At 43.7% G+C, this 12,702-nt stretch overlaps 1 protein-coding gene across 2 annotated transcripts in view; it reads left to right on the top strand.

The window, feature by feature from the left end:
• The window catches only part of TIAM1 (TIAM Rac1 associated GEF 1), a 451,288-nt gene that overhangs the window by 330,905 nt on the left and 107,681 nt on the right, over positions 1-12,702 (top strand). For both annotated transcript variants that reach the window (XM_023190306.1, XM_023190298.1), the window contains one exon: positions 11,954-12,178. In XM_023190306.1, coding sequence (XP_023046074.1) covers positions 11,954-12,178 — 225 coding nt within the window. The remainder of the gene's footprint in view (positions 1-11,953; positions 12,179-12,702) is intronic.

Genomic DNA, 12,702 nt, shown 5'->3' on the forward strand with positions numbered 1-12,702 from the left:
CCTCAAAATCAATTCTTACCCAACAAGACCTTCCCCATCTTATTTTAATAGATTTTTTTTTTCAAAAACCCAACTCAGAACATAAATGTACCTCTTTGATATGTTATCCTTGTAGCTTTTATCCTTCTAATAAACTGTTGAAATCCTCTGGGATCCTTATTTGATCTTCCCTGGTGTTTATATTCCTCTTAACTTCACATTATCCGCTGATATGACAAGCTGAGTGCACGGTCTTCGTTCTCTTTGTTGGTTTCTGTGTTGACTTAGTCTGTAGTTAAGTCCTGTTTTCCCCACACCGTAGATTATATCCCTGCTCCTAGCCAGCCACTGTAGAAATATTTACCTTTGATTTTGGCATGGATTAGTTGTGGAGAAGGGCCAACTCTAGGATATGTGGAGCCCCAGGAAAATATTTTTTTATGGAGGCTTTATGTATATAAAGAATTTGGCTCACCCTGGATCAACTATCAGCACCATTCTGGTGGCCCAAACTCAAGCAATCTGGTGAAAGAAATACCACACAAGCTGGTGGGTGCGACTCACTAGCCACAGACTCAAGTTCAAGAGCTTTGGGCATCTTTTTGAGACCGCATAGCTGGTACAGGGTGAGAGAACTCCTTGAAGGGGAGAAACCTCCTGAAACTTCCCCTTTCCAGGAGCCAGAGGGAGACTTAGAAAATTTCAAGAAAAACCCTCCAAACTATGGGACCTCCTGAGGTGCAGAGCTCTGGCAGGGGCCCCACTTGCCTACCTCTAAGGAGACTATTAATGGAGAATATGGATATTGAAGTGCAAAATGAATATACAAGGCTGGAAATCAGTTAGATTTTATGCCTTCTTGTGGGTGCCTCAAAGGTTTCCCCACACTGCAGAGGTATAATTGTGGTTGAGCTGGATCTTCCTATACAATTTCTATACTGTTATGTATCATGCAAATTATGTTACTAATGGTATTCTTCCTTTTTTTACATTAGTTTAAATTTGTACTAAATCAATATCATCATAGTTTAAAAGAATTCAGCTAACATTAAAAGGCTTAGAGTGGCCTGTAATCCCAGCACTTTGGGAGGCCGAGATGGGCGGATCACGAGGTCGGGAGATCGAGACCATCCTGGCTAACTCGGTGAAACCCCATCTCTACTAAAAAATACAAAAAACTAGCCGGGCGAGATGGCGGGTGCCTGTAGTCTCAGCTACTCGGGAGGCTGAGGCAGGAGAATGGTGTAAACCAGGGAGGTGGAGCTTGCAGTGAGCTGAGATCTGGCCACTGCACTCCAGCCTGGGCGACAGAGCGAGACTCCATCCCAAAAAAAAAGAAAGGCTTAGAGTAAAATTATTTTACTCCTTTTGCCCTCTTCGCCTCATGAGGCTTATTCCCTAGAAGCAACTATACAAAACTATTTTAGCTGATGTTTTTGTTTCTTTGTTTTCTTGCATTTGCTCTCATTTCTCATTAGCATGTTTATACTGCTGTTTCTAATGGATTTTAGGTACTACTGACTTTCTATTATGATAGATGAACATTTAGCTGTGTTAGCTATAGATTCTTCTTTCCTTGTCTTCCCATATAGGTATATGAACATTTAGGATTAAAGCATTAGTCAGTGTTATTACATTGTTATGACTATATAAATAGTATTGGTTGCAGAGTCAAGTAGTGTACTGTGATCTTATTTCTTTTATGTAACAATGTCTTATTTGTTTGTTTTTTTCTGTAGTTAATAACTGCCCTCTTTTTTGTGGTGGGGGGGAAGGCTCATGTTGCTTATTTTCCTGGTTATGTGGCAGTGATATTTTCTAAATCTCCAGCATGTTAGCTGTTTCATCAGTGATGTTTTCCTTTGAAGCCTGCCCTCCCTGGCACATTGTCCTGCTCCCATATGGCTGCTCTACGGGCCTCATGTACAACAGCCTCCCTAGAATTACCAGCTGCTTCTTTTTCATGAAAATAACCTGTAGTAACTTCCTATAAAATGATGCATATTTTTAAATGTCTTCATTCTACCTTTTACTTGCATAATATTTGAGTAATTTGGAATTTTGGCTTGGAGATCATTTCCCCTTGGTTTAATTATTTTCTGATAATGTTCTCATTTCTGATTAGCATGTGTGTGTTTTATTTATTTTTTCTCTTTGAATCATTTAGCACCATTTCCTTATCACTGGTATTCTGATCCTTGTTTAGTATACATGCTGCCGAAGCAAGCACAATTCCTTTTCTTTGGTTTTTTTTTGGAGACAGGGTCTTACTCTGTTGCCCAGGCTGGAGTGCAGTGGTATAATCATGGCTGATTGCAGCCTCAGCCTCCCAGGTTCTCCCACCTCAGCCTCTCAAATAGCTGGAATGACAGGTGCACACCACCATGCTTGGCTAAATTTTGTGTTTCATGTGGAGATGGGGTTTTGCCATGTTGCCCAGGCTGGTCTTGAACTCCTGGGGTCAAGTGATCTACCTGCCTCGGCCTCCCGAAGTGCTGGGATTACAGGTGTAAGCCACTGCACCTTGCTGGTGTTCTGATCCTTCACAGTGATTTCCTTCTATTGACATTTTAATTTCGGTTATTTTTTTTTTTAATTCCTAAAAGAAGCTTTCTCTCCGTCCTTCCCTCCTTCTCTCCCTCCTTCCCTTCCTCCTTTCCTTACTTCCTTCCCCACCTCCTCCCTCCCTTCCCCCTTCCCTCCCTCCCTTCCCCTCTCCCACTCTCTTTTCTTTTTATTTTTTTATTTTTTTATTTTTTTTTTGAGATGGAGTCTCGCTCTGTCGCCCAGGCTGGAGTGCAGTGACCGGATCTCAGCTCACTGCAAGCTCCACCTCCCGGGTTTATGCCATTCGCCTGCCTCAGTCTCCCGAGTAGCTGGGACTACAGGCGCCTGCCACCTCGCCTGGTTTTTTTTTTTTTTTTTGTATTTTTTAGTAGAGACGGGGTTTCACCGTGTTAGCCAGGATGGTCTCGATCTCCTGACCTCGTGATCCGCCCATCTCGGCCTCCCAAAGTGCTGGGATTACAGGCTTGAGCCACCGCGCCGGGCCTCTCTTTTCAATCTCATTGTTCCTTTTTATTGTAAACTGTACTTTTTGTTCACTTGTTTATAGCTTTAGATTCCCTTGCATCTCCAAAGGTTGTGTAGATTTTAGGGAAGCTTTCTCTGTTTCAGACATGGCTTCTCCTTTCTCCTAGTACATTTTCTCCTGTGTGCTCTAGTCTCTGCCTTTCATGCTGGGGGCTTTCAGCAAATGTCTGGTGATCCTTGACTGTTTGGTCATATTTACATGTGAGATACCAAAAAGCTGCTTTTATCATCTGTGCACGTTAGAAGTACTGGGACCTTTCATAGCATAGACAGATAGTAAGTGGCCTTGTGGAGAGACTCCAGTTGACCATATTTGTGAGTCTTTTCTTGAAGGTGACTGAGCTTTGCCAGAGATGAATCCTGCCACTGCCCTCCATCAGGCAGGCTGCCATCTGTTTGCCTCTTTGCAACACACGACCCGTTTCCCTTGTGTCTGTCTTCCGGGAATCTTCTCCAAAGAATGAACCTGGTGTGGGTGAGGGTGAGAGGGATCCATTATATCACTATTTTCAGTGGGGGGAGGCGAACCTCAAATTTAAATTTTTTTTTTTTTTGAGACGGAGTCTTGCTCTTGTCGCCTAGGCTGGAGTGCAGTGGCACCATCTTGGCTCACTGCATCCTCTGCCTCCCAGGTTCAAGCAATTCTCCTGCCTCAGCCTCCCAAGTAGCTTAAATTACAGGCATGCACCACCACGCCTGGCTAATTTTTATATTTTTAGTAGAGATGGAGTTTCACCATGTTGCCAGGCTGGTCTTGAACTCCGGATCTCAAGTGATCCCACCTCAGCCTCCCAAAGTGCTGGGATTACAGGCGCGAGCCGCCATGCCTGGCCTTAAGTTCTCTTTACAGATATTAAAAATAATAGCTTAAATAAGTCTTATGTAAACAAAATATGATGAGTGTAGAATCAGTAAGAAAAAAGCCTTTTAAGAATTCACAGTGGAACTTTATTCCTATCTAGCCTCTTAAAAAATGGTAACTTTCTTTTTTTTTTCTTTTAAAATGAAAATGTTTGACCTACTTTGCAATTATTCTTGTGCTTCTATAAACTTGGATTATCCAAAATTTTAATTTCCTAGATTTGGCATACATTCCCTAGTATTTCTTGTGTTTAAAATGAATTTCCCTTTTCCTGCCACTTACGTAAACCATTGATTATCTGAAATCACCAAGTGTCCTCCATGCCGTTGGATAATTGAAGCTGGATCTATTTAAATACATAATGAAGCCCTGAGCTTCATCTTATCTCTGCACTCAAAGGGGCTGTTATGCAAAATGCATTTTTTGCTGATTATATTTGTCTGTTGGCAAGAACTTTGCTTATTCCCTTCACTGAACTGTATATAGTATTTATAGCATCCCCAGAAGGCAAAGGAAGAATCACAACATTCACTCCCTCTTTACCTGTTTGCTGCTGTTTGTTTAATGGAAGGTGATTTGTGGTTAGCAAGTTGAGAGGGTACCATTGGGTGGTCTCTCCGTCCTGCCTTTTTGACCTCTGGATTCTGACGAAGGGACCCTTCATGAATCTGATGTCCCTAACTAACCTTGCCTGGTTCAAGAAGGGGAGGCAAGGTTAGTGGCTTCAAATGGCTTTTTCTAGCATGTCAGAATTTACATCCTGGAGAGACCTTGAGGAACAACATTGTGTCAGGTCAGGAGTCGTGAGCAGTTGAGGTGTTAAGCCAATGAATGGTCAAGAAATGTTGCAAGACTTTTCTCCACCCAACTAGCTGTTGAAAGCAGTCAATGGAGAGTTCGTCTCCTCTCTTGTGGACACATAGCTCCCTGCGTGCCACTGCAAAAGGACAAAGTTTGCAGAAAAGCTCATTTATTCAATTGTCCTTCTGAGAAATTGATTTGGCTTAATGATAGAGAATGGTAGGGGCTGTCATTTTATTTAGACAGGACAGCGGGAGCAAAAGTTCTCTCTAATGGAACTGTCTTCAGCCATTGACAGGTTTTAAAAAAGTTTGGGGGAACTGAGGCATACTTAATAGTGAAAAGGGCTGATGGCTAAATTTTTCATACAGCTGTCATCACACATTTCTATATATGTTTCTCTAGGTTTGGGGGCTCTTTTTATTTTATAATTATTTTTTTCTTTTAAATTGTGGTACACCACACATAAAATTTACCATCTAGCCATTTTTCAGTGGACAGTTGAGTGGCGTTAAGTACATTCACACTGTTGTGCAGCTGTCACCATTATTATTATTATTTTTTTTTGAGACGGAGTCTGGCTCTGTGGCCCGGGCTGCAGTGCAGTGGCCAGATCTCAGCTCACTGCAAGCTCCGCCTCCCGGGTTCACGCCATTCTCCTGTCTCAGCCTCCGGAGTAGCAGGGACTACAGGCGCCCGCCAGCCACCTCGCCCGGCTAGTTTTTGTGTTTTTAGTAGAGACGGGGTTTCACTGTGTTAGCCAAGATGGTCTCGATCTGCTGACCTCGTGATCCGCCCATCTCGGCCTCCCAAAGTGCTGGGATTACAGGCTTGAGCCACCGCGCCCAGCCACTGTCACCATTATTAATCGCCAGAACTATTTTTTTTTTTTTTTTTTTTTTTTTTTTTTTTTGAGATGGAGTCTCGCTCTGTCACCCAGGCTGGAGTGCAGTGGCATGATCTCGGCTCAGTGCAACCTCCACCTTCCGGGTTTAAGCGATTCTTGTGCCTCAGCCTCCCGAGTAGCTAGGACTACAGGCATGTGCCACCATGCCCAGCTAAGTTTGTATTGTTAGTAGAGATGGGGTTTCACCATGCTCAGGCTGGTCTCCAACTCCTGGCCTCAAGTGATTCGCCTGCCTTGGCCTCCCAAAGTGCTGGGATTACAGGCATGAACCATTCTGCCCAGCCCATAACTCTTTTTCATCATGCAAAGCTTAAGCATGGTCCCCATTACTTAACAACATTCCATATCCCCTTCACTCCAGCCCCTAGCAACCACTGTCTATCTTTGTAAGTTCCAGGATAGCTGCTTTGCCAAAATTAAATATGTACCATTCAAAGGGTGTTTAACTTTGGTCAGCTTCCTTCATTTTTACTTCTTAAGTGGAAGACAAAGGCGGAAGACAAACTCTCTGACGTCAGAATGGAGTGTGTTGCTATTGGCTGAATTTGGCTGGGGTCCGCACAGGGGGAAGAAGAAGACCCACTTTCATTAAATAAGGAGAACAAAAGGCTGTTGTTCCACAGAACATACCAGATTGTGGTCTTCCTTGGGCTTCCACGTGCACTACACAGACTCCTTTATTTTTGAGACCTCCCCTGTTTTGCAGTGGAATTCTTACTTTGCTGGGAGATCAGTCAGGATGGGTAGAATTATGCTGAAGTAAGGAGCACCTAAATCTCAGTGCTTTAACATGCTTTCTCCTTCCTGGCATGATCGAGGCTGGCTCCACAGCCGTACTCATCCTAGACTCTTTTGGATCCAGGCAGACAGAAGCTATAACTTGACACACTGCTTCCGTGACTGTGGCAAAGGGGCAAAAGCGAATCAGGCTTTTGTTGAGTAGTGATGTCACTTCTACTGACATTTTACTGGCAAAAGCCAAGTGCCATGGCCATGTCTGGCTTCAGAGGGGGTCAGAAAGTTCTATTCTCCCATATTCCCAGAATGAGAAGAGCTCAAAATATTGAATGGTCATGCCTATAATCCCAGCACTTTGGGAGGCCGAGGCAGGGTGATCACCTGAGGTCAGGAGTTTAGGACTACCCTGGCCAACATGGTGAAACCCCTCTCTACTAAAAATACAAAAGTTAGCTGGATGTGTAGTTCCTTAGTAGCCTGTAGTCCCAGCTAGGGACTAGGGAGGCTGAGGCAGGAGGACCACGTGGACCTAGGAGGCAGAGGTTGCAATGAGCTGAGATTGTGCCCAGGCACACTAGCCTGGGTGACAGAGTGAGATTCTGTCAATAATAATAATAATAATAATAATAATGGCTGGGCGTGGTGGCTCACGCCTGTAATCTCAGCACTTTGGGAGGCTGAGGCAGGCAGATCACGAGGTCAGGAGATCAAGACCATCCTGGCTAACATGGTGAAACCCTGTCTCTACTAAAAATACAAAAATTAGCCAAGCGTGGTGGCGGGTGCTTGTAGTCCCAGGTACTAGGGAGGCTGAGGCAGGAGAATGGCGTGAACCCGGGAGGCGGAGCTTGCAGTGAGCTGAGATCACACCACTGCACTCTAGCTTGGGCAACAGAGCCAGACTCCATCTTTTTAAAATAATAATAATAATAATAATAATAATAATAATAATAATAATAGTAATTGAATGGGTAATGCTCATGATGCTGCAGCCTGGCTTTCAGAGTAATTAACAAGAGCTGGGGGTCAGGATCAGTGTGTCGTATTAAACAAGAAAAAAACAGAACCAAAGCATTTTTTTTTTAAGAACAGGGTTGGTGGAGATTGGGATTTATAATAAATGACTGTGTTCTTCCTACTTTTTCTGGGCTTTTTTTCCCTCCATCTGTGAAAAATGGTCATCTGAGTCCTTTCTGGATACATATTTTTATTTAAATTCTGAAGTTCATAGCATATATTCAACCAAGCTTGCTGTCAGAAATTTCAGATCTTTGTATCCGTTGCTCAGGTGTTATGTCAGGGTTGTAGGTATTTCCTTTTCTTACTCCATGAGTTAGGGGGTAAAGGTAGGGGCTAGGAGGTTCTAACTGAGGCAGAGATGAGAGAGGTTTGCCTTAAAGAGATGGACGTGGACTGCCCCTGAGCTTCCAGCTGCCAGGTATTGGTGCAGGAACCACAGCCTCTCCTTAGTGCTTCATGCACCTCTGCAGGGATTGCATCTGGATGCCTCCACATTATCCTTTAAAAATGGGTGAAGATGGCCAGGCGTGGTGGCTCACGCCTGTAATCCTAGCACTTTGGGAGGCCGAGGCTGGTAGATCGCGTGAGGTCAGGAGTTTGAGACCAGCCTGGCCAACATGGAGAAACCCCATCTCTACTATAAGTACAAAAATTAGCTGGGCGTGGTGGCGGACGCCTGTAATCCCAGCTCCTCGGGAGGCTGAGGCAGGAGAATCTCTTGAACTCAGGAGGCGGAGGTTGCAGTGAGCCGAGATTGTGCTGCTACGGTGCTCCAGCCTGGGTGACAGAGAGACTCCGTCTCAAAGAAAAAAAGGCATGAAGACATGGATTCCACTAAAATCTAAAAGCTCCTCATTTCCACTGAGCCATACAAACAAAATGGAAAGCAAGTTTCGGGTCAAGGAACCAGCTTTTTATCAGATACTACCAGGCACTTGGGAGGACAAGGAAATGGTGGAGAAGGGTGAAGCTTCTTGGAACTTCCTTTGTAGTTTTGTAAGGACAATATTTAATGAAAACTAAAAATATGAAGTATCATATTTTTAGCATAGTTATAGAAAAATTATACTCAACTATTAGGGTAATATACCTTGGAAGGATGTTCTTTGAAACTTTCTATGATAGTTTAATGTATACACAGAAAAGGCACATTTTGATGGTGTTTAACAAACTGAACACACCCCTGTCGTACACCCACGTAAGCAGCACCCAGATGAAAAGCAGAAGGGGGCCAGCACCCCAGAAACCTCTCTTGTGCTTCTTACCAGATTCTACCCATTGCTTCTCATCCCACCAAAAAAACCTGCCCTCTTGACTTCTAATAGTATATATTAGTTTATCTGTGTTGGTACTTGATATGGTTTGGCTGTGTCCCCACCCAAATCTCGTCTTGAATTGTAGTTCCTGTAATCCCCACTTGTTGTGGGAGGGAGCCATTGGGAGGTAATTGAATCATGAGGGCAGTTACCTCCATACTGTTCTCATGATAGTGAGTGAGTTCTCACTAGATCTGATGGTTTTATAAGGGACTTTCCCCCCTGCTTCGTTCTGTACTTCTCCTCACTGCCACCATGAGAAGAAGGATTTGTTTGCTTCCCCTTCACCGTGATTGTAAGTTTCCTGAGGCCTCCTCAGCCATGCTGAACTGTGAGTCAATTAAACTTCTTTCTTTTATAAATTACCCAGTCTTGGATATGTCTTTGTTAGCAGCATGAGAATGGACTAATACAGTACTTCATATAAATAGAATCCTACAGTATATATACTGCAGTGCATCTGATTCCTTCCCCAAAATGATGTGTGCAAGATTTATGTGTGTTAATCTATAGTTATAGTTCCTCCATTCTTGCTCTATAGTATTTCATTGTGTGATTATCCCACATATTCATCCATTCCCCTATTGGTTGCATCTGGATGGTGTCCAGTTTCACCCATGATATACTACTGTGCATGTTCTGGTGTGCATATTTTTGTGTGCATATGAATGTATTTCTCTTGAGTATGTACCCAGAGTGCATTTTCTGAGTCACAGGGTGTACATATATTCAGCTTTAGTAAGTAATATCCAACAGCTTTCTAAAGTAGTTGTACAAGTTTACTTTCCAGCCAGCAGCCAGCAGTGCATAGGAGTTCTGGTTACTCCATATGTTTGCCAACACTGGGTATTTTCATCTTGAAAGTTTTTTTTTTTTTTTTTTTTTTAAGGAAAAATACTTACCAGATTATTTTTCCATCTGAGCTGGTTCCTTTCCTTATTTAAAAAAAAATGAGGCTGAGCGTGGTGGCTCACACCTGTAATCCCAGCACTTAGGGAGGCTGAGGCAGGCGGATCATGAGGTCAAGAGATTGAGACCATCCTGGCCAACATGATGAAACCCCGTCTCTACTAAAAAAAATACAAAAATTAGCTGGGCATGGTGTTGCACGCCTGTAGTCCCAGCTACTCAGGAGACTGAGGCAGGAGAATCGCTTGAACCCAGGAGGCGGAGGTTGCAGTGAGTCGAGATTGCACCACTGCACTCCAGCCTGGTGACAGAGCAAGACTTCATCTCAAAAAAAAAAAAAAAAAAAACGTGCGGGGGGAATAACCCCACCTAACGAGATACCCATTTATTGTGAGGCACTGAGAGATCCAGTGATCACGCTTTGTACAGAACACCAGCAGGAACAAGCTTGGTGCTTTCATTAGATGTAGGAGGGCCTCTCTTTTTCTGGTGGAACTTCAAAGTGATACGTAAGGACAAACTATAAGATAATGACCTGCAAAGATGAGATAACTATAACATAAAGTGAAGCAAATTTAATCTCATAAATAGACATGCATTTTTTCCCCCCTAAGTTTCTCAATCTACAAGTCCTCACCTGTGGCTTCCAATGTCTTGATCGCCTCTCCTCCTCCCACTCAGTCTTTACAAAGTGATTCCATTTGCTTTGTCAGGTGGTACTTCTGCTCTTTCTTCTTGGATTGTCTAGCGTGTTGAAATCTTTATCCACAGGCAAAATATTTGTTATCCACGTAACAACTGCTGGACCAGTTAGGTTTGCCCAGTGGGAGGTGACTTTGCTGGTTGACACCATTTTTAATATTTGATGCTGTTTCTTATGTGGAATACAAAACTGATCCGATTCAGAAGTAATTAAGATAAAGTACCCTCTTGACTTAAGTTCCAGCTGCCAGCCAGCATAGAGTCATGTGCTGGTGGGGTCCTGTTAATAAAATGTTGTTTACAAGTGGCTGGGCATGGTTGTTCACATCTGTAATCCCAGCATTTTGGGAGGCTGAGACGGGCAGATCACTTGAGGTCAGGAGTTCGAGACCAGCCTAGGCAACATGATGAAACCCCATCTCTACTAAAAATATAAAACTTAGCCAGGTGTGGTGGCACATGCCTGTAGTCCCAGCTGCTTGGGAGGCTGCACGAGAATTGCTTGAACCTGGGAGGCAGAGGCTGTAGTAAGCCAAGATCGCTCCATTGCACTCCTCTCTGGGCAACAGAGCAAGACCCTGTCTCCAAAAATAATTTAAAAAAAAAAACCACCACCACCAACAAAAACCCAGAATTTTGTTTATAAGCCATCACTCAAATGAGTCAGAAAACTAAGAAGGTGCCTCAAAGGAAAAAACGATGAAGTGTTTTTGTGCATGAAAAATGATGTTAGTAGCTCCTTCAGTACTGTTGTGGCTGAATAGACTATTTCTTGAGATGGGCTAACTTCTGAGCATTTGTTTTACCTCTCTGGACTTCAGAGAATACCTGGAAAGGTCCAATATCTCCTCACTTGTAAAAACTCATTCATTGAATTCCTAAAGAATCATTAATAGTGAATTATCACACATGTGCTGTCTCTTGAAAACTATTCTGACTTGCCTTTCAGAACACTGAGTCACGCCATTCCCACTTAGGTCACCATTGGTGGATGTTGCTCACCATTTTCTTAATGCCCATCTCAAACAGGCCACTTTTAGCACATGGAGTGTTGTTGGGCGGCTGCAATTCTTAGAGGCTCCCATGGAGCCCCCAAAGACAGTATTTCTTCTGGCTACCTGACCGCTTCCCCAACCCTAGTTCTGTCTTGCTGCTTAGCACCAGGATAGGACCTTTGGATCTGGGTTGCAGTGGTTCACGAGGGCAGGGCTGTTGTAGCTTCCTATGTCAGTAATGTCCCTCAGTCCCACTCATGCCCTGTAACTGACCAGACTTCTCTGGAAACCGACCTTTGCTTCACAGGCACCCTCGTAAGTAGACACCAAGTTGTCTGTGTTAGGCGTGTCACTTTCACACGTGAGTTCAATAAGTACACTGAGTGAGCAGACATGGTGGCTTCATTCAGGACAGCCCTTGAAGGGGAGGGGAGAGTGGGCATCTGACCTGAGACTCACTTTTTGTTACTAATTTCCTGAAGGAAGAGGAGGTCAGGTTAGCCTTATCCATGGGTGTCTAGACCTGTCACCTCGACTGCCAGGCATTGCTTCTCTGGAAATGCTCCGGTTCATTTTTCTGAAGTTCCTAAGAGGTACCTTTTTTTCTTCCTGCCCCTTCTTCCTGGTACAGACCACTAGCCAGACGGAGCTTGAAAACTGGATCACCGCCATCCACTCTGCCTGTGCCACTGCGGTCGCAAGACACCACCACAAGGAAGACACGCTCCGACTCCTGAAATCAGAGATCAAAAAACTGGAACAGAAGATTGACATGGATGAAAAGATGAAGAAAATGGGCGAAATGCAGCTGTCTTCAGTCACTGACTCAAAGAAGAAGAAAACAATATTAGATCAGGTAATCGTTCGTCCACGTTTAGATCCAGACAAAATTGTTAGGTCCTTAAAAGGTTGGTTTTTTTTTTTTTTTGCTGTTTTGGAATCGTGAAACATCATCAGATATCTCCCCGACAGCCTGTCATCCAGGATGCTGAGTTCTTTGTTGTGACCGTCGGTGTTCTTCTCTCTTTGTTCGTAGCTGATTGTTAACAGCGAAACGGAACAATATTACATTGAATGAAAGACAGAAATCCAATAGAGGAGCCCCCAGCCCCCACCAAGGATATGCTGTTCTAGGGATCTGTGTAATTAGAAAGTTTGCAATTTCATTTCCCATATTATCAGACTGACTTGGAGTTCTCTTATGGTGGGGACTCATTTCTGACTCCTCAGTAAATTTTGAATTCTTAATTTAGAAAAGGTAAAGTACATTCAAAAGATATATCTGGCTGGGCGTGGTGGCTCATGCCTGTAATCCTAGCACTTTGGGAGGCTGAGGTGGGCATATTCGTTTGAGCCCAGAAGTTCAAGACCAGCCTGGCC

This window comes from Piliocolobus tephrosceles, chromosome 19 (genome assembly GCF_002776525.5).
Source record: "Piliocolobus tephrosceles isolate RC106 chromosome 19, ASM277652v3, whole genome shotgun sequence".
NCBI lineage: Eukaryota > Metazoa > Chordata > Mammalia > Primates > Cercopithecidae > Piliocolobus > Piliocolobus tephrosceles.